At 29.4% G+C, this 27,254-nt stretch overlaps 3 protein-coding genes across 12 annotated transcripts; 2 read left to right on the top strand and 1 right to left on the bottom strand.

Moving 5' to 3' along the window:
* The first annotated feature begins 266 nt into the window (after positions 1–266).
* Positions 267–2,913, top strand: LOC141537756 (uncharacterized). Its single transcript, XM_074258929.1, has 8 exons — positions 267–450; positions 512–565; positions 656–846; positions 932–1,177; positions 1,264–1,335; positions 1,390–1,537; positions 1,631–2,145; positions 2,208–2,913. Exons 1-8 carry the CDS (start codon positions 409–411, stop codon positions 2,671–2,673), a joined length of 1,734 nt encoding a protein of 577 aa, XP_074115030.1. The 5' UTR covers positions 267–408; the 3' UTR covers positions 2,674–2,913.
* Positions 2,914–3,141: 228 nt separating this feature from the next.
* Positions 3,142–26,020, top strand: Cask (peripheral plasma membrane protein CASK). 10 transcript variants are annotated; one of them, XM_074258920.1, is made up of 26 exons: positions 3,142–3,236; positions 3,445–3,652; positions 4,476–4,752; positions 4,855–5,103; positions 5,169–5,301; positions 7,630–7,742; positions 7,817–7,922; positions 8,172–8,249; positions 8,517–8,689; positions 8,834–8,905; positions 9,731–9,906; positions 9,975–10,097; positions 10,168–10,348; positions 10,421–10,542; positions 11,176–11,358; positions 18,780–18,971; positions 19,727–19,891; positions 19,973–20,041; positions 21,357–21,386; positions 21,961–22,198; positions 22,781–22,837; positions 23,943–24,062; positions 24,124–24,240; positions 24,326–24,433; positions 24,541–24,716; positions 24,787–26,020. In XM_074258920.1, exons 4-26 carry the CDS (start codon positions 5,094–5,096, stop codon positions 24,964–24,966), a joined length of 2,922 nt encoding a protein of 973 aa, XP_074115021.1. In that variant the 5' UTR covers positions 3,142–3,236; positions 3,445–3,652; positions 4,476–4,752; positions 4,855–5,093; the 3' UTR covers positions 24,967–26,020. The 10 variants fall into 10 exon arrangements, with proteins under 10 accessions (XP_074115021.1, XP_074115023.1, XP_074115020.1 ...); XM_074258922.1 differs by having other exon boundaries at positions 4,476–5,045; XM_074258919.1 differs by having other exon boundaries at positions 4,476–5,103.
* LOC141537757 (salivary endonuclease-like) lies at positions 5,578–6,919 on the bottom strand. Its single transcript, XM_074258930.1, has one exon. It carries the CDS (start codon positions 6,820–6,822, stop codon positions 5,851–5,853), a length of 972 nt encoding a protein of 323 aa, XP_074115031.1. The 5' UTR covers positions 6,823–6,919; the 3' UTR covers positions 5,578–5,850.
* Positions 26,021–27,254: the final 1,234 nt, after the last annotated feature.

Here is a 27,254-nt window from a genome sequence, read left to right as displayed (position 1 = left end):
ATAAAAAATGTAAAAATTAATATTTTCAATAAATGTATGACACATTCTGTGGTTCATTCTCAATGCGCATCGCATCGCATTAGCGCGACAGCGCGACGCCCCCATCAGCTGAAAGATTAATAAACGGAACTAGAGGTGGCAGACAAGTCGTTAAAAATTTATATTCATTAATTCTCAATTTCTTCGGCATCCAGTGTGTGGCCAGAACGTGCTCTTTTCTTACCCCCACTTTGTAGGATACTCTCATCTGACTACATTGAAAGCGGTACAAAGTGGGGGTAAAAAAATCGCACGATTTGGCCACACTGGTCGGCATCTGTCATTTTTAAAGAGATCAGTAGCCAACTGACTATTGCTCCGCGTACATATATATTTCATATGTTGTTTTTATTACAAAAGTTTTAATTAATGATGCAAGAGAAAATAGAATTAACTGCAAATGTCATTGAGGTAATTTTCCAATATAAATTAATTATTTTTACTCTGTCAATAAAATTTTTTTAAATTACAGAAACTAAATAAAAATTTGGAAAAAAAGAAGGTTGAATGGATCGTCAAGATAATGGTAAATAATAAAAAAGCTAAGATATTAAAATTGCAAGTAATAAACTCAATAGTGAAAATAATAAACTTAATAATTGATTTCATTCTTTAGAAAGTAGATTTTTTACAAGACAGATTTTTTTGTATCGTCAAAGATGGAACTGAAAATTTCTTCAAGTGTATAGTTCCTATTTCAATAACTCAAAAATTTGAAAGCGGGATTATGTCTCCAGGGCAATGCATTAAAATCAAAGACTACGGTGTCTTTCGCTATTCTTGTGAATCGTTTAAAGAAAAATATACGTAAGTTGTTGATGTTTAGATTATTTTGCTTTTTTAACTGAAAATTAATATAATTTTTTTTTTTTTTTTTTTTTTTTTTTTAAAGCGGTACCAAAAAATTTATTTTTGTGATGGCGGTGGTTGACTTTGAGGTTGCTAAACCAACGCTGAAAAAAGCTGAAGAAAACTCACCTTTGCCATCTACATCTGGAGGAAAGCCGCCACTTCCATCGAACTTTGAAAGAAAACCAGCTCCGCTACCGGTTTATAAATCCGTAGTACCTCAAAATAATAGTCAACCTGTGAGAACTGTTAATCAATCTCAACAAATTAATCCAAATTTCCAAAACCAGTAATTTAATTCACTTACACTAACTTTTTATGATAGTTATGATTATCAACAATTTTTTTTTTTTTTTTTTTTTTTTTTTTTTTCAGGCCAAAAATAGATGTCAAGCATATCGAGGACACTATAAAAATGAATTCAATCAGAAACATCTCGGCACAAATGTATGTTAGTCTGCATAGTTTATACACAAATAATTTTATATAAATTTTTTTCAGGAACAAAGTTTTATATGGGACCCTACATTTTTATCCTGATTCACTACGAGATAAAGATCGGTTATATATGGTGATAAATGATGACACTAGAGCTATGGTTTGCTGGGTTCATGGCTGGATAAAAAATCTTTTCATAAAAAAAATGAAGGTATTTATTTAGCATCGGGATGAGCTTATATCTTAAAAAAAGTCAAAATTTTTATTATTCTCTTAATAATATATATTAATAATCAATTTTCAGGACGGTCTTAAGATAAGAGTAAAAAATTTTACAGTAAGGCATGTCACTATGAGAATTAACCGTTTTCCTCAATACCGTTTCGAAATGGTAATTAATTCAACGACCGACTTTCATATTTATGATGGTAATAAGCCGGTACTTGTCCACTTGTTTGATCAATCAATAATATTTAAACTTGATCCCTATGTTCAAGTTAGACCTCATCGATATCGGACCTTGATGGATATCGTTGATTCTAATTCCATGCAGCCTATAAGTTTCATTGGTGTAATTGTTGATCAAACGTATGTGATTCAAACTAGAACTGTCACTGTAAAACGTGTATCAATTCAAGATGAAACAGGGTTGGTAGACATAGTGTTATGGAAAAATGATGGCGAAAATTTCAGTATTCCAGTTGGTCAAATAATCGTCGGTCACAATTTTTCTGTCGAAAAGAGATATAAATGGAATTTTACACCGTGTTACAGAGGTCATACTTTAACTGTCGCTCCAAAATCCCCTGATGAATTCAGGTAGATTTTAAAAATTAATTTCAATATAAATTTACGACTAAATTATTTTTTTTTTATTTTAGATTACGACAGTGGGTGACATCTCTTTATTCAAGTGCTAAACGTCCGATTTATTTTGATGAACACGAAGACAGTGATGAGGAAAAAGTCAAGACAAAACCGGTACAACCGACAAAATCGATAAAACCAAAAAAATCGAAAAATAAAGTAAAGAAAAAACAACAGACGAGAAACCCGGAGAAAGAAATAAAGAGACAACTTAAGATACAACGCAGGTTACAGCGTAAGGAGGAATATTATCGTCAATGTGAAATAAAAGAACGGCTTGAAATAGAAGAAGAATTGGATTATTTGAAAGAAGTTAAGAAAAAAATGGAGAAAATGGCTAATTATTACGTCCAAACGGATGGACACTTTGATCTCAGGGCGAGAAAAAGATTTAAGACTTGGGCTTTGCCACCAGAAGTTATTCCAGCTGAAGAGTTGCCTCGTATAGTTGAAAAAAATAAAAAAAAAAAGTTTGATTAAATCATTTATTTTATAAGTTTATAAATTTTATAATTTTTTTGTTAAAAAAAAAATTAAAAAATTATATTTGTTTATTTTTTTTTTTATTTCTAAATGTCAATTTTTTTTTTTTTTCGTGTTTTTTTACCTCAATTTATTTGTTAATAAAAGTTCTAATAATTATTAAATATCAGCTAAATTAATTTTCATGTAACTTTAATGTCATTTTTTTCTAATATAAAACCAAAAAATAGTTTTTATAATTATGTTTTTTATTTCAAATCTACCGCGCTCTCCCCACCATTCTTCCCCAGGGCCAATGGGAGCGCTGGAGCCTCCCGGCCAATAGAATGCCTCGAAGCTCCCATTTTGAATTTAAATTTTAAATTTCCCGTGTGAACTACTTCAGTCATAACCGATACTGTAGATAGTTATTTTGCCGGCGTCATTTTTTTTTTTTTTTTGTTTTAGGAAAACTTTCAAAATGGCGAATATATTTATTAAATATTCGATTACTTTATTTATTGTCATTTTTATTAACAAGAAAGCCAGTGACAATGAATAAAAAGAGGCATGAATTATCGGTCAGTACATTTATAGTGTTGAAAATAATTATTTGAATTAATAATACTGAAGTTAGCCGTCAGCTGTCAATTTTAAAAATTTTAATAACAAATTTTCACTTGTAATTTTTTAAAAATAATTTTTTTGTTAAATAAAAATAAAAAATTGTCAAGTGACTGCTAACTTTAATGTCATAAGATTTAAAGGTTAATAATCTTTTATTTTCAGCGGTTGTGATGCTTGCGGATTATATATGTAGCACCTTGGAGATTGCATCGATATTTAGCAGGTTCATGTGTCATGAATTTTATTTAATCATCAAAAAATGATAAATTCGCATTCGTTCATTTTTGTTCGTAACAATAACTTGAATTAATCAACAGATTAGTTCACGTTTATTAGCTTTTGGTATTTTAAAGAACTCAATCACAAAATGGTAATTTATTTAATTTTTTTTTTTACCTAATTCTACAAAAAAAAAAAAAAAAAAAAAATCAACAGTCAATAACTAGTATTATTAAAAAATTTTAATCATTTCTACAAACAAAAGTCTATAAAAATAATTTAAACTGAATTTTTCTCCAAAAATTTAATATTTTAAGAGTAAATAAACAGTTTAATTGTTGGAATATCAATAAATAATATGAAATTTAATTTAGCAGATATTTAATAATTATTCTAATAAATAAGTTACTGCATTAAAAAAATTATGACATTAAAGTTAGCAGTCACTTAACAATTTTTTAATTCTATTTATAAAAAAAAATTCTTCAAAAGAATTATTTTTAAAAAATTGCATTTTTTATTTTTTAAAATTTCTACACAAGTCCATTTTTTTAATAATTTTTTTTTTTTTTTTTTTTTTGCCATAATTTATTTGTTAAAAAAAATTAAAACAATTGTGAAGTGACAGCTAAATTTAATGTCATAAATAATAACCGCGCAAGTCACTAAATAAACCCGGTAAATTCAAACAAAATAGCCTTAGAATATAAATAACCCTAATTATCCGCCTGATAACACCTAATTGATTATTAACTCCGATAAACTAATAATCGAGAATAAAACCTCCCACCGCCCGGTGGCCTAATTACATTTTGTTTGCCCCAGAGACTAAAAGTTACCGAAAAATAAAAATAAATCTAAAAAAAAAAATATTCTGTGCCTCCAAAATAATTCAAATTAAATATATAAACAAGTAATAAAAATAATAATAATGAGAATAATAATAACAAATATTATTTCTATTCTATCAACAGATCGCCACGCCCGTGTAGTGACTCGAGGTCAGATGTGGAGGCGGCTTCGACGCAGTCGCTCATCCTCTTGGGCAGTTTGCCTCGTAACCTGCACTCGCCTCATTTCCTGTTTTCAAAAATAATTGTGCAAGTGGGCTACTGAATAAAATAAATAATAAAGAAGATAAATTGAGTGAAGCAAAGTGTTTATCTGCAATTATTACTGCAGAAAGTGAGTTAGAAAAAAATGAAAATGGCTAGAAAAAAATACTCGACGGAAGTAGAAGCCATTGACAATGTCTGTATTTAATTTTATAAAATAATATCTAAAATTTGTTGTCTGTTAATCATTAAAAATTTATAACAGTGGAATTGTTGTTAAATTTACATGTGAGTACAGTGTAATTGTCAACGAGGTTATACGTGCGTGAATGCTCAATGCCTGAACCGGTGACGTGAAAATTCAGCGTCAACTTCAGTCACGGCTTTATATATTTATGCACATCCAGGTTACAATTTCATTTATGGATACAATATATCTATATATATATATATGTACGGTTTGGAGTGACGTTTGCTTTCAGTAGACACGTGAGTGATGAATTATAAATTACTATAAATAAATAATATACAAATATTATGTCTAATGGTAATAATAATAATAATAATAATAATAATAATAATAATAATAATAATAATGCTCCGCATTGACAGGATTTTTGGGAAATTCTGGTGGACGGTTACCCGAGTGGGAGTGCATGGACTCTCAGTCTGAGTCTCTTGTCACAATGGCGGATGACGAGGTGCTGTTCGACGATGTTTATGAGTTAGGAGAAATAATTGGCAAGTGAGTATCATTATCAGTGCGCTGTTGTTATTATTATTATTATTATTATTATTATTATTATTATTATTATTATTATTGTTGATATTGAGATATTCAAGTCAAGTGAGACAAAACAGGATCTGTGGTGATGCTGGGGCTTTACTTGATAATTAGGTTTCAGGTGTAATTCGATTTTAGTTATGGATTTGCAAGGATATGCAATCTGGGGTAATTTGGATTAAGGATTATTTAAACTTGTCTAATAAAGTTTAAACTTTTTGAGGTACGGTATTGTTTGAGGTTCAAGTTTCTCGTTCTGTTATTTAATTAATTCAGTTTGGTTGTTTTGTGTTATGAAACTGAAACTAGTAAACTGAATTTTGTTTTTATTTTTCTTTTATTTAATCAATTATAAATTAAAATTATGTCATTAAAGTTAGCAGTCACTTGATCATTTTTTAATTTTATTTAACAAAAAAATTTTTCTAGAAACATTAATTAATAGAAAAATTGGATTTTTAATTTTTTTTTTAATTTCTACAAATAATTAATTTAAAAAAAATCTTAAATTTATATCAAAATATCTTTAACAGGAAAATCAGGTATCGAGGGAATAACTTTTTTGAGATGATTTACATCGCAAGCATAAGAAACTCCCTTGCTCAAGGATTTTTTGTTCCAATTGATCCACTTGATCCTTTCCGAGAGATCTTTGCAAATAAACATATCCTCTGTAATAGCTGGTTGATACGGATCATTCAAACCAACAAAGGCGGTTCCTTTTTTGGTTTCTGGCTGGTAGATGATCTTCCAAAAGAACCTAGGAACCTCCAGAGCTCTGTGAGTTTCGTTTCCAAAGAGATAAACGGGCACTGGATTGTTATTTTCATCGCTAATTATCATTTGACCATGAATACCCGTGAAAACTTCCAAATTGATTCTGTTTTTAACCGCAAACTTTCTAATACTGCTTTCCAGGATGTTCCAGTTTCCGCCGTTGAAGCTTTGCCATTGAGGTGCCGAGTTTACGTACCAGAAGGTAGACCGTTGCTCGTTGCCGTAAACAAAGTCGCTCTTGGCGACCATGTGGCCTCTGGAGAGAAACCGGGTCGAATTTATCGTGACAAACTTGCTGACAAGTTTTTTTGATCCTAATAAAATTTCCAGGGTCGTAATTTGGGTTGAAATTTTGTACAGATTGTCAATATTGTGCTCGTAAAAGTCTGCTCCAGACCACTGTTTCGGTCTTGGAAATCCCAACTGCAGATTTCCAATTTTACTAATCAATTTATAATGTGTGTAGTAGGTCCAGTGGCGAGTGTCATTTCGGCACAAGTCAATTGTCCTTATAAACTCCTGATTGTTGTTTTCGTCGGTTATAAAAAATCCAATTTCTATCTGAGTGTTGTTGTTGTAGCATTTGGAGGGCATTCTACGTGCCACGTGTTTCGGAAATGTATTACAGGATACATTTTTTAGGTTCAGAATAAATTCTTGGGAGTTGTAGAAAAATTTATTACCACGGAAACATATCAGCTCCATCGAATTCAGTGTCTTATCGTTATCTATGCCTTTTAGATAGTTGTTTTTACCTAATTTAATGAAAGCTCATTATTAGATAAATCATCCACCGGCATTAGTAATTGATTTTTTATTATAATTAATTTTACCTGGACAGGATAAAATAATTTTTTGCATTGTAAAAACATTTAATCGATCCATATGCTGCGGATATAGAAACATAGAAAAGTTATTTCTGGTGAGAATAAGCGGCTGTGGTGCTCCAAAATCTCCATGTTTGTAATTAATATTAATCTGACAAGAATCTAGACCAGAATAATGATAATAAAATACAAAGCTAACGTTAAAGTGATATTAATTGTAATATAAAAGCAAAAAGCTTTTGGTACTTACCATTGATAAACCGAGCACTTACTAAAGTAGAGCATACGAGTGTTATAATAAGGCCAAACATTTTGACTAACTGTTAATATGTGCAAGTCAAGAAGTTTTAACTATACTCTCAAGAATCAGATCTCTGTTCAACTCCAAATGTCAATTTCTTATTTATTTATTTATTTATTTATTAATTTATATATGTGTGTAGATTTTGCGCGAGATATCAGATAAATAAATATAAATATATACAAATACAGTTATAAAAAGATAATGACGTTTACTGAGCACGTGGATGCTTTTCGATTTGCTAAATCTAAAATATTATCAATCATGTTGATTTATTTGATTAAATCTCGTTTTTTAATTTTAATTATTTATTGGTCATTCTTTAAGGGGCAGATCTTAAAAAAATTTTAATATTTAATTGAAATAAATTGTTTTTATTTACAGGGGACCATTCAGTTTAGTCAGAAAATGTATATTAAGATTAACAGGACAAATATTCGCTGTAAAAATAGTCGACGTTGCAAAATTTACATCAAGTCCCGGATTAAGTACCGCTGGTATGTAGAAAAAAATATAATTACTAAAAATTATTATAGATATCTATTTAATAATAAATTAATATAATTTTTAGATTTAAAACGAGAGGCAACGATATGTCACATGTTGAAGCACCCACACATCGTGGAGCTGTTGGAAACGTACAGCTCCGAGGGTATGTTGTACATGGTATTCGAATAGTAAGTATTTTATTTAAAATCTACCAATTTATTTATTTATTTATTTATTTATTTATTTATTTATTTATTTATTCATTTATTTATTTATTTATTTATTTATTTATTTATTTATTTATTTATTTATTTATTTATTTATTTATTTATTTATTTATTTATTTATTTATTTATTTATTTATTTATTTATTTATTTATTTATTTATTTATTTATTTATTTATTTATTTATTTATTTATTTATTTATTTATTACAGTATGGATGGTTCAGACCTTTGTTTCGAGGTGGTGAGACGCGCAACCGCTGGATTCGTTTACAGTGAAGCCGTAGCTAGGTAAATATCGTTGAGTATTTATTTAGAAAAGATAAAAATAATAAATAAAAGCAGATTAAAAATCTTTGTGAGTTTATTGATTGACTTTAATCGTTGGTTATTCGAATCGGTTTGCTGTTTATATCTGTCGTATGCAGTTAGATAAATAATGAGTCCAAAATTTTTATTTATTTGTTTTAAAAACATGGAATGTGTTATCTATACATGTTTGTAAATTAAAATAAAGGGGAATTTAAACTTGTAATAAAAATTTTTATTTATTTTCAGTCATTATATGAGACAAATTTTAGAGGCTCTCAAATATTGTCATGAAAATGACATTATTCATCGAGATATAAAACCACAATGTGCATTGCTAGCTGGTAAAGAAAACTCGGCGCCTGTTAAATTGCGCGGATTTTGTGTCGCTACACAACTACCAGCTTCTACAAACAATACAGGTAAATATTATTTATTAACCACAACTTACGTCAATAATAATAATTATTATAATGAATAATATATCTCCGGTAATAAATGGAAGGTGAATAATAAATAAAATAGTAAACAACACTTACACAAAAAAATGTTTAATATTAATGCAGAGAATTACACGACCGAGTATCGTCAGTACCTCAGCCCAAAGGGGCAGCTGTACTTGAAGACCGATAGCAAGGGTAAGCCTTTAATTCAAAAAAACAAATCAAAAGTAAACAACATCCAAAATTTATTTATTAATATTGATTATTAATAAAATAATAATATTAAAACAAATAAAGCAATAAACCTTTCACCTTTCAGAGGATTCATTCGATCATATGCTACAAACACGAGCCTTTAATTTATTAATTACACCTTTTTTTATTAATTCTTTATTTATTATAGTCAAATTTTATTATTCACTAACGCAGTCATTACGCCGATATTTATTTACATTTGCTACCGCGCTTTGCTTGCTTCCTTTTTATCTTGAGCACTCGAAATATATTTTATTATTAATATTAAAATTTAGTTTTTTTTTTTTTTTTTTTTTTTTAAATCAGATAAGCACGTAAATTTTTATATTATTTTTTGGGCTGTAATTGTTCAATTTATTATTAAAATAAAAAATAAAATTATTTAAAAATTTTAATAGTTAAATTTTTTATTTTGATTAGTCAATTACAGCCTGAATGAAAAAAATATTTTTCTAGATAAATATTAATAAAAATTTATTACAGTATTTACCCCAAGACCCATAAAATAATTTTTTATAAAAAAAATAAAATAAGCTTTTGTATTTTTGAAACAAAAAAAAAAAAAAAAATTATTTTGAATCATTGCATGGAATTAATTCAATTACAAGTAATGACTAAACGAATTTAAATAAATTATCACATTAATAAGCAAAAATAAAATAACTAATGCACTTTTTGCTAATAACACCTCATCCCTAAAATTAATAACAATAATTAAATTTATTTGTTGATATAATTATTAACGAAATTTATATTTCACACTAGGAAGAGTAGGCTGCAGGCATTTCATGGCTCCCGAAGTGATTCAACGTCGACAGTACGGAAAACCTGGAGATGTTTGGGCCGCTGGAGTCTTATTACATGTATTATTGACTGGTACTCTGCCGTTTCTAGGATCTGGTGATCGTTTAAGGGAGGCAATATGCCGAGGACGTGTTCAAGTAATTAATAATTACATATTTTTTTTACTTAATATTTTTATTTTTATTTATTAAAAAATTAACTACAGATGGAATCTCCGATATGGGATTACATTGGCGAGCCAGCTAAAGATTTGATAGAAAAAATGTTGACCGTTGATATCAATCATCGGATAACGATACAAGAAGTTCTTAATCACAAATGGCTTAGAGTAAATAATATAATTTAGTTTTTTGTGTAAATTATTGAAATCAATTGTCATATTTGGAATTTATTTTCAGGATCGAGACAAGGGTGCTGCGCGAATTCATTTAAGTGAAACTATCGAGGAATTGAAAAAATTTAACTCTAGAAGAAAGCTCAAGGAATCTGTTAGAAAAGCCATTGACTCATCCAAGTGGCACTTAGATAATTCTAGTGATAATTTTTCTGACGTCGGCGACGATGATATTATATCCAAAGGTATTTTTATTTTATTTTTTTTTTATTTTTTTTTTTTTTTGTTATTCTTTAACTGACTTTTGTAACTTATAGATGCTGTAGATGAAATATTGGACTCTCTAGATGACATAGAAATTTTACAAGAGAGTGCGAGGCTCACTCGCGCTGAAGTGCTTTCTGCTGTCGATGATTATTGGCTGCGTGGACTGTTGGAGGTAAAAAAAAAAAAAAAAAAAAAAAAAAAAAAAAATTATAATTTAAAATAGTAAGTATTGGAAAAAGATAAAAAATAACTGATCATCAAATCACTTATCCTCAATACTAATTTAATTTTGTCGATACTAATTTTCCGCGAAATTACCTTCACGATTGCGCTCCATGATTATCTAAATAAAAAAATAACTTTTTCTTAAATAAAAAATAATAAATCAAAAGCAAAAAGTACTCAAATATTTGAACCATCAGCAGAATATCGATTTTTGCCGAGCTTGCGCTTTTACGGCCGTTGTATTTACTATTCCTTATTTTACGTGCATCCAATCTTATATTATCCACTAAGTAAAGTGTTTTAGAGAGAAAAGAAAACACAATATCAATATCAATAACAATAACAATGATAATATTATTAAAAAAATAAGCAATATTTTATACAAACCTTTTCTTCTTTTTAAATTAATAAATAATAATGTAATTAATGCTCTAATTAATGAAGAAAAGTCAATTGATTTTTTTGAATAATTCACATTTATTTTATGATTTATTTAAAATTACACATTTATTGGTAAGAATAATTGTTAATTATTTTACTAATTTATAGATTAAATAATAGAGTAATTAATTTTCAACAGTTGTACGACAGGATCGAGACTAAAATAATTCCAACGCCGACTCGACCACCGCCAACAGATGCCTCAATTCGCTTGCGGGAAGTGGAGGAATTATTACGAGAGTTGGAATTGTCCAAATTTCGTAATATCGATCTCTGTGATTTACATGAACTACAGGAATTGCTCAGTCAACCTCATATTAAGGTAAATTTTATAAATTTCATTTAAAAAAAAAAAAAAAAAATTCAAGAGTCTAATTGTTACATTCTTAAGCTTTGGAGTAAAGAGATAATAGAGAATGGAGGACTCTTTGAAAAAAATATAAAAAAAGTCATTGAAATTGGATAATTAGATCGTGTAATGAACAAAGTAATTACGTGTCAAAGGTGCGTTTGTTCGTTGGCTAATTACGCGACTAGTTGTTAAATTTTAACGAATTTTTGCAATCGATACGCCGGAGGGAAATTAAGCTGGAAGAAATTGTAAAAAAGTATGACCTAAATAATTGGTCTTTTTTTTTTTTTACAAAATTTTTCATTTCTTCATCTGTAATTGAGTAATTCATTTATTTAAGAAGAAAAGAAAACAATTACTAAACTTTTAGTTTTAAAAAATAAACTAAAAAAAAATGACCAACCAAGTTATTTAATTAGAGTTGGCGGGTCAGTGCCCTTTGGGAATGAAAATGAATTTCCGAAATAAAACAATTGAAAATAAAGTGTGCATTTAGCTGGTCTAGTGGCACACTATGTATGCTCTATACAGTCTGTAAAACAAGACTCGAAAGTTATTTAATAACTCGAATAGAAGTTATTATGAAATCGGTTGAATGCGCCCCAGATTTCTTTCCTTCTCTTGGAATTTCATCCGATTCGAAATAACAATCCATTTGAAATTGTAACCTACGAATTATAATTATAAAATTAAAGTTGAATAGAAATTTAAAATGATATTTAATCTCTTATAATTATCATTCTCTAGCTCGATTATGTATGTGTTATGTATGTGATGTGTTAATGAATAGAATATATATATATATATATGGATCTATGGGCATAGTACATAACAGTAGTTTCTCTCGTTAACATGTGAGTTGTCAGAGTGTCGCTTGGGGTGGTTTTGCGAAAAAAAAAAAAAAAATAGGGAAAAAAAAAAAAAAATTACAAAATACGTGGGCGAGGGTGGAATAAAACGGCGGGGATAAAGCGTGGGTTGGAATGGAAAGGAATGGGGTGGTAGTGGGGTTGAAACGGAAGTGACGTGTTGGAGGTGAAGCAGAACACAGTGGAGAGGGATGTACAACCGGGATATGGTTAAAGTCCTAGTCTATTGCAGAACGCTGTTTAAGTGAGACGTGTAGTTGGTTTAGTTGTTAGTTTTATTATTGACGACCGCGCTTGTTCATTTATTTATTTATTTATTTATTCATCCTCTTCTACTTCCACTTCCATTTCCACTTCCACCAGCTATCTGCAGCCTCCGCCAAACTTCCGATCCTGGTTAACTTCGGCTCTCATTATTTATTTAACTTTTTAATTATTTACTAAACTGGCGAGACATCTGCTAGCTAATGGACAAATTTTAACTCAAGGTTCCTTTTTATTTAATCTTCAATCTGTCTGATTTAATATTCAATACATATATATATATATATATATTTTTTTTAAATTTTGTTTTTGTTACTACCCCTGGCTCCAGTGACACCGTTTTTAGTGGGTGAATTCGGAAATAGCTCCACTCGATATTTCAAACATTTAAAATTATACAGCTAGAGCTTTTCCAAATACATTAAATTAATAAATAAATCATTAAAAAATTTACTTACCTCTGTATCCAATTATAAATTATTTTCAAAACAATTTAAAGTTGTAAAAAAATTATTAAAAATTCGATTAATTATAAAAAATTTTAAAAAGAACCTTTCGGTAAAAATGAATTAGATTAGGAACCCAATAGAGCAAATATTAGTGACGTAGATACAAATTTAAATTGAATTGTTATGTGAACCATGAAGCACGTACCGAGACCACCCGATACACCTACGTAGATGTCTAACACGAGTGCCGAGACAGTATCAATGGTCGCAAGATTGCCGAGCACTGCGCAGGATTCGAGCCACAGAAATGTCGGAGAACCACACGGCACACATCCACCATCCACCATCCACTATCCACTATCCACGTGCCTTTTATACCGCACTGATATCCAATACCATTTCCCAATACTATTTATCCCAAATGCGAATGCCTCTAGACCATTTGCTATTGCAAATTACATTCCATTATAAAAGTAAAAAAAAAAACAATAAGAAATAATACTCAGCCGATACTCGATCTCTCGATAAATAGCTGCCTTAAAAAAGATTACTTTTTACGACTATAACTTTTCTCAATTACAGTATCGACACGTAAGAGATAAAATTTAAAAGCTCAGCTCAATACTATTCGACTGTATATCACACATTTATCTTGTTTTTAGTAAAGACAAACGCCGCTGAAATTCATTTTGTTGGGTATTCATTATTCATTAGATTTTGGCGCTCGAGCAGGGACCTGGATTTATTGCTGCCGTAAAAAGCTCCGACGAGGCGATCATCCGTTAGATTTATCATAAAGTTTAAGCTTCGTTCGCTTTTTCCCCAACTAATTATCACTGCTGAATTTTGAAATAGAGTTTAAACTTTCGGGTATTCACGTTTTTATATCTCGAGCATCAATTGTGCTGGGATAATTCTTTTTTTTTTTTTTTATTTTTTTTTTTTTTTATTTTTTGGGTTATCTTCAATTTTTAGTAAATTTTTTTTTTTTCTTTTTCAATAAACTGGGCCTTTAACCTGATAGTTGCTCAATAAAACTAATTATTATTATTTTGAATAATAAAAATTACAGACAGATTGAAGTTGTAAATATTTAGCAACCCTGATCTTTACGATAAAAGATAAAAAATCTAAAATAATTAAATAGAAAGATCTTAGTGTAAAGTTTAAGTAAAAATGGTGGTAATAGAAGAACCTATTAAAGTGACAATTAAAAAGCAGCGATGTTAAAACCAATCTAACTGCCATGTGATGATGATGAACTGCCCTGGGACCAGGGACCACCAACTAGTCTCGAGGTCGCCGGGATGCTGCTACCACACGTGGAACCCTCATCAGCACGTATTCCCCCTGTGCCGGCGGTGCTTGAGGCCTTTGCTGACTCTCCATCACTCGGCACTTTTGTCAACGTGCCTCCACGCGTCCCACCTGACGCTGTGCCATGACCACCACGCTCACCACCTTCATCACCTCCATTATCATCACCAGCATCGGTCTAGGTCCGCGGAAACTACTCCCACGCCGCTCAATCGGTTCGATTGGCGATCTTCATCATCATCATCCGCGAATCCATCTGCTAGTTTTCGGTATCACACCCATCCTCTAAATTCCTCAAAGTTTTCCCTTCACCAGCCCTCGACTTCCCATTTTTCCGCTGACTCTACGCCTCTCGACTCGTCGCACAACGACTCTAATCTCAATACTCACTTTCACGATTCTAATTTAAATAGTAATAATAATAAAAATAATAATATTAAGGATAACAATGTACAAAAAAGTGGTAGGATCAGTCAGAGGTCCTCTTTTAAGCTTAATAAACCTCCGGGTGTCGATTTCACCAGGTGGATCGGTGAGGAGACCAAACGATCGTTACCGATTCATGTTTATAAATATTATCTAGCTTTTATTAAAGAATATCACCGGCAACATTTCAAGGTAATTTTTTTAACTTTTATTATATAATTTATATTCAGTCCAGTAACCAATTTAATTAAAAAGTATGTTTAAATATTGAAATAATTATTAACTTTTCGAGAGTTAATTATAATTATATTGAAATAAAATCAACTATCGATTGAGGAATGCAAATACTGAAACGAAACAATCAAATAAACTGGGTAAAAAGTTTTATAATTAACAAAATTAAAGTAATTTTGTAATCAACCGAACAAAATCAATTCTCCAATTACTGGAGAATTACCAAAACAAATACCAAAGATTTACTGGATGTTGATTTTATTTAACGTCGACTTAAACTGATGACCGTTTAATTTTTTTAATTAAACTATTTCCATAAATCCGCCCGGAAAATCAATTAAATAAATTTATTGCCTCTATCCAGCTCTTATTAAATGAAAAATTTAATGAGAGTTCACAGTCATTGGACGGTATTTTATTTTGAATTTATTGATAATTTATAAAATATATAATATCAGAGATACAAAAGAAAAATGATCAAATAGAGCTTCTCATTGTCTTTATGGGTTGTATTAATTTTAATTAAAAAAATAATAAAAAGCCTTCAAGTTGCAATAACAATTTAATTATAAATACTGTGGTATATACTCGAAAAATTTACCACCGTAATTTATTAACCCTAGAAAAACATGTTTCATAAGATAAATTAATAAAATGTAAAGAGTATGAGATCACTAAAAATCATCTCATGTAATTAAAATTCATCTTTCGTTCGTAGCTAATTAAAAAGTCACCCTGCTCTTACCTTCAACTCTCTTACCCTTTCTCATAAATAACCAAAAGGAAACTTGGAGCATATATATATATCCCAAAAAATATCCTTGCTCCAGAAAAGTCCTCATTTCTCTATTGAGAAGTGACGCAGGCGCAATTATCCGGCCTTGACTAATTTCCCATTTATTAAAAGACACTAGAGTAGTGTTATGTAGTCGATACAATTGCCGAAAATCAATCAGAGAGTGATTAACGGTCTGTAATTATAAAGGAAATAGTTAGAAAGAAAGGAAAATAAAAAGAAAAAAAAAAAGGGCTGCTAGAGGGTTTAATAAGTATTGACGATGTTGATGATGATAATGATGATAATTATGATGGAATATTGGTGTGAGAAAAAAAGGATGCAGGGATCCAGGAAAGTCGGTATTAAATAAAACCCTCGGAAAAATTAACGACATTTATAGGGCAAGGATATGCGCATAAGATCTAGGTGGGTGTAGTGTGTTGCAGTGTAGTCCAGAATAATGTGGGTAAGTTGGATAAGGCCATCCCCTCTTTGATTATGTGGGTGTAGGGGAACCATCAGGCAACCCTAGTTGCGCGAGTTGCGCGGTGGATGCTGCACCAGCTAAATAATCTCACCACTCAGACTCAGTGCTGGAGAACGCGGCATCGCTATGTGTCGGTGTCCCGTTGCTACCACACTCAGTATTATTATTATTATTTTTATTATCATTTTAATACTTTTAATATATAAAAAAATTATTAATTTAATTAATTATTTGTTTATTGTTGTTGTTGTTGCTGCTGCTGCTGCTGTTGCTGCTGCTGCTGCTGCTGCTGTTGCTGCTGCTGCTGTTGCTGCTGCTGCTGCTACTGTTAAATTATTAATTATTGTAAAAACAATATTTAGATTTAAAGTTAACGTTTGTCAAGAGGGAGAAAACGCAAAGCCTAATTCTTACCATAAAGATACTCTGTTTGCAAGCAGTCTCTTCTTCCATCACAAGCCATTTAATATTTAGTGGACAAACAATTTTAATATTTATATAATATTTTATTGTTGTAATAAATATTTTATTTTTTAAATTAATAACTAATAATAATAATAATAATAATAATAATAATAACATACGTCGGTTGTGAGTGATTTTTAAAAAGTATTGTGTCTAGTGTTTAAATTTTTAAATAGATCAAGAAAAGTCTAGAAAGAAATTTAAAATAATTACAATTAATTAAAGTGGAAGCTAATTTTAAACTTTTGAAAAAGTTAACACCAAAATAAAAATAAAAATAAAAAATATAGAGTAGTATTAAAAAAAAAGATAAGTCAATAATTAAGTAGAATTTAAATAATAAAAAAATAAAACAAGACAAGACTGGAGAAACAAGTTTAAATATAGAAACATTAAATTAATAGCCGGGTGGAAAAATGGATCTGTATCGAGGGAACTGGGGTCCCCATAGTTACCCGAGTATGCCGTCGACGTCGATGTCGACGAATACAAACGTGCCAATATGTGACGCTGGGGCGAAATGCTGGTCGTCTAGACCGTGCAAATCAACGGATTCGCTGCCGACAAGGTCTATCGATTATTACATGAGGTCGCAGGACAACATGAGGTCCATGGAGTCGATGAGATCTTGCGAGGTCAGGGACATCCATCCTGAGATGGAGCAGGTCTGTACCGAGCAACCGAGAGGAGGAGTCGAGGGTTTTAGAGAGCGAGAGCACCGGGAGTACACCGCGAGAGCGATAAACCACCCCTGCAGATTGATGGACCACAACGGGCACAAGCAGGGACAGTACTTTAATCACGATCACGGGTGCAGGTCCGTCGATCACGTTCCTCAACTGTTTGAGCACAGGCCCTCGCTGCCCGTCGGGATGGTCAGGACCCCCGGTTCCCCTCACAACGAGCTAGATCGCCCGGTCAATTGGTCCTGCAGGTCTCTAGAACATCCTGGGAGACCTCTACCTGTCGATTCTGTTATTTTTGGATCCCATTTACCGCCTAACAAGTTTTTTATCGACAATAGCCATCTCAGGGTCAATTGCCCGGTTCACAGTCCCTTTAGGTTTAAGTTTCATCACAATGGATTCAATGATTGTCACGTGCATCAGGTAATTCCTGGGAGAACTTTTTACTAAATTTTCCTTACGGTAAAAAATTTTATCCGTCAATACTTTTTACTTTAAATTTAAATTCTACGAACATCATCAGAAATTCACAAAAATTTATAGGAAACTTTCTTGTAAACTTATAAAACTTTATTTCTAATAAAACAAAAAATTTACTTTATCATTTCAAATTTAATCCTCAATAAATTGAAATAAACACATTCCATATATATTAAAAAATAAAAAATACAATCAAACTGATAAAGGTCTTATTTTTTTTTTGTAGGAAATTAAATTTCTCACAAAAAAAATTCCCTTATCTCCGATATTTTCCCCAGAGTTATAATTTTAAATTTTAAATTTTAAATTAAAAAAAAAAAAAAACCAATTTTAATTTTCCACTTTCAAAAGAAGATAAAAAAACATAAACATTTTACCAAATAAAATAATTATAAATTATGATAATTAAAGGATTACTCGAGCTGCTCCAAATAGAAGCAATAAATAACTTGAAACTGAAATGAAAGAGAATAAAAGTAAAGAAGCACGGACATTAAGTTTTGGAGATAGAATGAAAAATAAAAAAAAATAAAACAAAGTTTAATGTTGCCCCAGATAACGGATGGATTGAAATTGCGTGTGTTTTTTAAAGCGCAGTCGCGTGATTGCGGTAACTTAGACGAGACTATTGCCAAGGGTTCATCATTGATCTTCATATTTTTCAACCTTCAAAATTATCGAGTCTCTTCAGCCGGATCAATTGTCATTATTTAAAAATTAACTGTTTTTATATATATATATATATATATATATATATATATATATATATATATATATATATATATATTAAATTTAAAATAAAAATACACATTTTCCAATTTCGTTGGAACAAACTTAAACTTTTCTGGGTTAATGGACTAGTACAGCCTTTATAGCTATTATTATATATAGACAGTAATTACCCTGTCTGATGCAAAGTTCTTTTTATCATTTCAGTCATTATTACAAGCTCACGATGTAGCAGGCCATGAAGTTTACGGAGAAGAAGCGACGCGGGTCACTCCTCCTCCTTTGTTTCCGTACCTCAACGGCGGAGATGACATCGAGGGCCAAAATGGAGACATGGATGTCGAAAATGTCACCAGAGTCAGGCTGGTACAGTTTCAGAAGAACACCGATGAGCCCATGGTATTATTATTTATTATTAAAAATATAAAACTTTGATCCATTTATTATAAATTCAAACCTTGCCATCTGAAAAAACAATAAAATTTAACGATTAAAATAATTTTGGTAAATTAAATGGATACTCTTACATTAGTTAAATTATTATCAACTGCCGTGACATTGGGACAAGGACCTGATTCGGTTATTACTGCTAAAGATTCAGCGATTAAACAAAAAAATATAGATACATCAAACATTATTATTTTTTATTATCAGTTACGTATATTTTTTAAAATAATTTTAATTATCAAAAAATTAACAGAACAGATATTTGTAAAAAAAATAATTAATTATTTGAATGGCTTTTAAAATAACGTTTAATTGAATTAAAAAACTATGACATTTAATATTTAGGCTCAAGTTCAAGGTACTGACCTGGTATTTTTTATTAATATTAATCTATAGAGTTAACAAGCGATATTCAAATCAGCAAATAAAAAATCTATTGAAATATTCTCAAGACAAATTATGAATAATGAATTTCAATTAGCGTACTATCGATTTACTTTTTAAGATCACGGTTCACTTAAATTTTTTTATTATAAATAATGAATTTTAAAAAGGATAGTCGGATTACCAAAGTTCAAAGTTTATTTTATAGTTTACGGTTCGCTCAATAATTATCAACATTTTTTGGTTAAAAAAAAAAAAAAAAAAAAAAAAAAAAAAAAAGCTTTAAAATTAAAAATATTTATACAAAACGAATTAATTAACAGGGAATTACACTTAAGATGAATGAAGATGGAAAATGTGTGGTAGCGCGAATCATGCACGGCGGAATGATTCACAAACAAGCGACCCTCCATGTACTCGATGAAATAAAAGAGATCAATGGTGTTCCTGTTGCCAATCAATCCGTAAATGCACTTCAAAAAATGCTGGTAAATATTATAATTATTTTATATTAGCCACAAGTATTAAAAGAAAAAAAAAAATTAATAAGAATGAATTTATTTTTACAGCGTGAAGCACGTGGGTCTGTGACATTTAAAATTCTACCCTCGTACAGGATCGCTCCACCACCATGCGAGGTAGTTAACTTTTGCCCTTAACCATTAAGAGTTCCGCGAATTTACTTTCTTAGATTATAATTAAATTAAGCTAGTGAGATTATTAATTTAATATAGTTACGTTTTTTTTTTTTTTTTTATTTCTTAAATTATTAAACATATTAAAGATAAATATATATGTTTATTCAATAGGCAACGAGAGTTAACAACTGTAGTGGCAGCAGTCAGTCCACCAGACGAGTTGTCGATACCCCTATTTTTATTATCATTATTTTACTTTTAATCTTGTATTTTTTCTTTGTAGTCTAATACCCCTTTCACAGTAAAATTAATTAATTAAATGTTTTTAGTGCACGCTCTGTCGACATTCACATTTTTCATTTTCATTATTATTATTAAATATATATATATATATATATATATATATATATATATATATCAATTGTCGTTTGCTTTGAAACGATATATGAGGCATCGTTAGAAAGATTAGCTACCGATTTTATTTATTTTTCACAAATCTTTTTTATCAGTAGGATTAGAGTGGTCATTACTTTTGTTATCGTCTAGATTATTGCTAGATGCTTTAAAAAAGCTTTTGTGAGGCTTAATCTCCAAGATCATCCGTGTCGTGACATTCAATTCCCGTTACCATACTATTTTTATTTTTATCTCTTTATCTAAAAATGCTAACTTTAAAAATAAACCTTTAAGTAATTTAAAAAAAAAAAAAAAAAAAAAACAACTCATGAAACAGTAAAATGAAATTCAATTTAAACTCAATCGGTAAAACTTATCTCAAAAAATTACTCAAAGAAGATATTTAAAGGAAAAAAATTGACAGAGTTTTAAAACTTTTAAAACTAGTGAACCAAACTTTCTCTAATTTTGCTGAAATGTAGAACTGGGTAACCACCTTTGACTCCTTAAAACTGGTTCAATTCGGTTCATTAGTTCGGAAGTTATTGGTAAAACAAAAACCGGCTAGAAATCCAATGTTTAAACTTTATAAGAGTTATTTTAAATATATCATTTTTAAGAAATTTAAAAGATAAACTCTGTGTTTTCCGGTAATTAATTTACGGCGGATCTTGTAACTATTAAAGACTCACTTTCGGGAAATCTTCGGGAGCGTCCTTAGTGGTCCGGGTTTTAAAAAGTAACAGAACAAAATAATGACCTGAGGTTGATTACAAAATCGGTTTCTAGAGTAGTTAAAAAAACTATGAAAAAAGTGAATAAAAATTATGAAAAAAAAAAAAAAAAAAAAAAAAATTAAAAAAATCAGTGAAGCATTGATTAATTGATATTCCTTTTTTCTGTTTCTTCAACAATCTAGTTGTTCAGGATTAGGCCTCTGCCAGTATTAGTAAGTACCGCCACTTGATCTGGTGTGATTGGACTGCTGTAGTTAGTCTCTAAACAGAGCTAATGCGTATTTTTAATTAATTATTTTTTATTATTAATTAATTAATTAATATTATTACAAAACTATACCTGCATATTCGTAAAACGATCCTTTTATATATTATTATTATTATTATTATTATTATTATTATTATTATTATTATTATTATTTATATTGATATTAATCACGCGATAATCGTTTCCCATCACATCCAATTTAAATAATTCACTTAGTCACCGTTAAGTTTTTTACTTAGCATGTGACGTTAATTACATCTCTAGTCGATGGAGCAAAGCACTTTATTAAAAGTTTTTTATAAAAATCCAATTGCTGTTCTTATCAAAAAAATTTTTAATTTTAAATTTAAATAAATAAAAACTACCCGAGTAAAGTAATTAAATCCGGCCGGTAAAAGCTTGAATGCCTTAGTCGTAGTTTAGAACCCAAAAAAAATGAACCAACATTTATTTATGTAATAATTAATTGTATCAATAAGTCAAACCTGACTAATATGAATAATTAATAATTAAAACAGATATTTGTACGTGCTCAATTTGACTACGACCCACTGGAGGACGAGTTGATACCGTGCGCTCAAGCCGGCATCGCATTCAAGACCGGCGACATTCTACAGATTATCAGCAAGGACGATCACCAATGGTGGCAAGCACGCAAAGACAATGTCGCGGGTTCCGCCGGGCTCATTCCATCTTCAGAGCTTCAGGAGTGGAAGATCTCCAACATGGCTATGAAGAAGAACAAGCCAGAACAAGGTTTGTTCAAAAAACAATTATTTATCACACGGAGTAATGATTAATCATTATTAATAATAACCGACTTGAGGAAAACGGTTAATTGTTCCAGCAGATCGCACTTTGTGTCTCCGCATTTCGGTTTTTTTTTTTTTTTTTTTTTTTTTTTTTTTTTTAAATTAATTTTAACAATTAACCAATCAAATACGTTATCCAGTTGTCATTATCGTGCTTATTATTTAACAAGTTCATATTTCCTGATTAAAAAAACAATCATTTTTCTCGCCGTCTGTTTTTATTTAAACCTTGATTTTTGTGAATTGAAAATGTTACATAAATAATAATAATAATAATAATAATAATAATTACATGACTATTTAATTATTGGTATACAATTTCAATACACAGTGGATCAATCATTTCATAGCTTTTGCGATGAATTATTCACTTGTACAATAATAATTTGATAAATTGTTTGTGATTGTATAAAATGAGAAATTGAATGTGTTTTTATTTAAAATTAATCGGGCATGTGGTGAACAGACACGTGACTAAAATGACTACAAATACAAAACTGATTTTATATGTGTGTGTCTGGGCTAGATGCTGAAGGGGAAGGTGGATGCTCACCTCACACCGAGGGCTGTGACAGCTCGACAGGTATGAAACATAAATCTGCCTGCAAAAAACAAATTTTTATAAAATAAATAAACTTTCGAATTGAGTACGACTGCGGCTCGTGTTACTCGTCCCGCCAACGTCAAGCTCAATCGATTATAGTTTTACAGATGGCGCCAAAAACACTTTTACTTTTAAAGCTTCAATTAACAGAACGCGTTTATTGATTTTTATTTTTTTCCAAGTTGTTGAAACATTTATATTTAAATTTCAAAACTTTTGCTAACTCTTTTTATTAAAGTAATTACGGTAATTACTAAACTAGCAGAACTAAGGAAAAAGTTCGGTACTTTTTTTTTCAGAAAATTCAATTTTCTACAGATTTTTCCGGTAGATTTCTATTGTACCGCTTTAATTGCTAATTAAACTTTTTTCTTATCAGAGTTTTTTATATTTAAATTTAAATTTTAACTTGACTATCAAAAGTATAATTAAAACACCTTTGTCCTTTTTTGTTTCTCATTTAAATTAATATTAATTTATCCAAGTAGAATTTTTTTTATCTTTTTTTTTTTTTTTTATACACTCAACAGTTTGTTAAAAATAAAGCTTTGAAATTCTTGTGAGTATTTTTGGCTGCCGTTTATAAAAAATAAACAAATAAAAATAATTAGAGCACGTTATCATTATGGGTAATCATCGCATCATTAGTAAATTATTTTTTCATTAATATTGTGACCTGCTGGAACTGTTATTATTTATTATTTTTATTATTATATTTATTTAATAATCAATTACATAAATAAATTTATTTTCAGAGTCATCTTAAATTTAAAATAATCGACAACTGTAATAATTATTTTCAATTGTTATAAACAATTACTATAAATAAGTAGACTTTATTAACTGGAATAGATACACGAAGCATGTGTTTTTTATCACAGCTTGTCGATAGATTTTTTTTTTTTGCACCGCTTACGAAAATAAATTATCCCTACTACTATAATTTATTTTTTATTTTTTTTACAAGTACAATTACGTTATTAAATTAGCGACTTTATTATTAAAATATACAGTCAATTAGTTTTAATAATTACTTGTGGTCATTTTATTAATTGATTTTTTTTTTTTTTTTTTAAATGAATAGTCAATTGCTCAATTTTTGGCCGCAAGAAAAAACAGTATAAGGACAAATATTTGGCGAAGCATAATGCGGTATTCGACCAGCTGGATCTGGTTACCTATGAAGAAGTTGTTAAAGTACCACGTAAGGATTAATTTGAATATTTAACTATTAATATTTTCTAAATAAATAAATAAAATTACAGATGAAGCATTTCCACGAAAGACACTAGTATTACTAGGAGCACATGGTGTTGGTCGACGTCACATTAAAAATACAATTATTGCCAGGCATCCAGACAAATATGCCTATCCAATTCCGCGTAATTATTATTTATTTAATATTAATTAGTCAATTAGTTATTTAATTAATAGTCTAATGAATTTTTGAATTAAATTCAACTACAGATACAACGAGGCCTCCACGAAACGACGAAGAGAGTGGACGCAATTATTACTTTGTCACACATGATGAAATGATGACGGATATCAGCGCTAATGAATACTTAGAATACGGTAATTTTATTTTTTAATTTTTTATTATTATTATTATTATTATTATTATTATTAAGATTGAATTTTTTACTTGAATGAATCAATTATAAATTATTGATTAAATATAGGTACACACGAGGACGCAATGTACGGTACCAAGTTAGATACGATAAGAAAAATCCACGAAGAAGGAAAAATGGCTATTTTAGACGTAGAACCTCAAGCATTAAAAATACTTCGTACCGCCGAGTTTGCTCCTTATGTTGTTTTTATCGCTGCACCCATCGTACAAAATCTTAATGACGTAAGAATAAAATATTGTTTTTACTTGAAATATTTAAAATTAATTAACTCGAATTAAATTTTTAAAACAGTACGACGGAAGTCTGGAGAGACTTGGAAAGGAGTCGGATTTGCTGAAGCAGGCGTACGGACATTTCTTTGATCTGACGATCGTGAATGACGATATCGATGAGACGATTGCTCAATTAGAAGGCGCAATCGATAAAATACAAAAGACACCGCAGTGGACGCCAGTGAGATGGGTCTACTGACAACGATCACCCTCGCGTAATAATGATCCCTTAAATTATTATTAATTATTAAAATAATTAAATCCATTCGGCAAATAAAGAGAGTACATCAAATGATATAAAAAGAAAGAAATAAAATGGGTCTTGGATCCTGTGTTCAACAATATTTAATTAATTAGACAATTAATTATATGCATTATTTAAAGAGATGCTACGAGAGAGCTGGGACCGAATTTTAATTAAATGATAGCCTTTATTCTATTAGACGCGACTACACGCAAATTGTTAAACTACGGACAGAAAACGATTTACCGATTTTTAATATTTTTAATTATTAATTATTCCCTTTCATGAATTTTTTACTAAATGCTGTTTTATCATTGTCATTTTATTGGTTTGTTTGATTGATTGTTGTGTTATTGATATATATTGTTGTGAAATTTAAAAGAGTTTTGTGAGCTTTATTCATACTATAAACTTTTATTAAATTTCGGTTTTGTGATAAAATTTTTAAATATTTACACACGCTTTTTTATTTTATATATATATTTTTTTTATTTTAATGTCATTTCATATCAATTGTATTTAAAAATTTTTTTCACACTTATTATATTATTTTATAAATTTTATTTTTTATTAATTCTGTAATCTATGTATATAAAAATAATTTTAATGAAAATAAATCTAGTCACGGAACCGAAATTTTAAATGAAAATAATTAAATTATTAGGACTACCATTATCAAAATTAGTTACTAAAGATAGTTAGTACGGAAATTTAATAATTTTTTGTCCTGATGTTATGTGTACCCCTCTCTAATCTCTTTCTCTATTCTATATTGTACAACTAATGTTACTAACGAAAAACTATAAATAAATATAGAAAAGAAAAAAAAAAAAAAACAAACATTATTAAGGAAATAAAAAATAGGGATAAAATAAGTCTGGTAGCGATTCAATCAATTGCAATAAAAAATATTTCAAAAAGTAGTCTTAATTAATCGAAAATCGATTCATTTTTAAGCTCGAATTTAAATGGAAAAAAAAATAAAAATAAAATAAATAAATAAATTAAATTAGCGTGTGCATAATTGATTATTTAAATTAAAAAAAAATTCATCCTTGGTCAATTTTAATAAAGAAAACAGAGGGAGTAGTAAACGCTTGGTTATATTCATATTAACTGGATTATTTATTTGAATGCAAAGGCTCGTGTACTACCTAGTACTACCTGGTATCTATTGAACAATTGGCATTTAATTAAGTGAATGAAAGTGAAATATTTATTTGATAAGCCCGCAGCCTTTGCAAGTAGTCTTATTATATTACATATTATACTAAACCGCAAGTCATTATTTATTAAATTAAATATATTATCTGACAATGAGAGAAAGAGAGATAGCGTTTGATTAAAAAATAAAGTAATTATTAATTATAATAAAATGAAACAATAAAAATCGCAGTGAATGAATCGAATGAGTGTATGTGAATAATAAATTTAAATCATTTCTTTTTCTAAGAATTATTATTTTATAACAGGTCATTGTCTATCGTTGAGTTTTAAATAAATAACCGACTGACAGATTAATTATTAAAATACTAATGAAAAATAAATAATTTTTAACGAATAAATTTACTATAACGATGACTCCAGACAAACAAAATATACAATCATTTTGTTCCATTTACTTTTATTTTATTTTATTTAACAAAATAAATAATTAAGGATGACGGGTCTTGAAGTAAAAAAATTGAAAAATTATAAATAAAATAGAATGAGAATTTAAAAAATAACATTTAAATATTATTGTGTATTTAGGAGCAAGAAAATGATATAATGTTGTTAATTGATTTAATAAAAATAGCCCAAAATAAATACTTGTTTTGTGTCTTTTTATTATAAAAAGAAAATGGCCAACCCAAAAATTTTTTTTTAGTTAATCAATAATTAACCAATTAAAAATTAATTTCGTAATGATTAATTAGTAGTTAAGTAATTAATAATTATCCAACTAATTATAGTTAAATAACGATCTAGATTTGGTCAAAAAAATGGCCAAGATTTCGTCAAGAATTACCAACCATGCGCGAAGCGCATGCCTTTTAAAATCGTTGACGAAATGGACAACAAAAAACCAAAAATAACGCCGTAGATTGAGTGAAAAATATGCCCGCCATTTCTTCAAGAATTACCAGCCGTAAAATCGTCATCCAAATGGCCAACAAAAAACCAAAAATAGCGGCGAAGATTTAGTCGAAATGTTGCCCGCCATTTCACTAACAATTATTAGCCGTGCGCGGGGCGCATGG

The sequence above is a fragment of the Cotesia typhae genome, unplaced genomic scaffold, assembly GCF_013202065.1.
Source record: "Cotesia typhae breed Kobodo isofemale line unplaced genomic scaffold, CoteBio_Ctyphae scaffold_91, whole genome shotgun sequence".
Lineage (NCBI taxonomy): Eukaryota > Metazoa > Arthropoda > Insecta > Hymenoptera > Braconidae > Cotesia > Cotesia typhae.
Note: the sequence above shows the minus strand (reverse complement) of the source record. Positions and strands in the feature narration are given on the sequence as shown.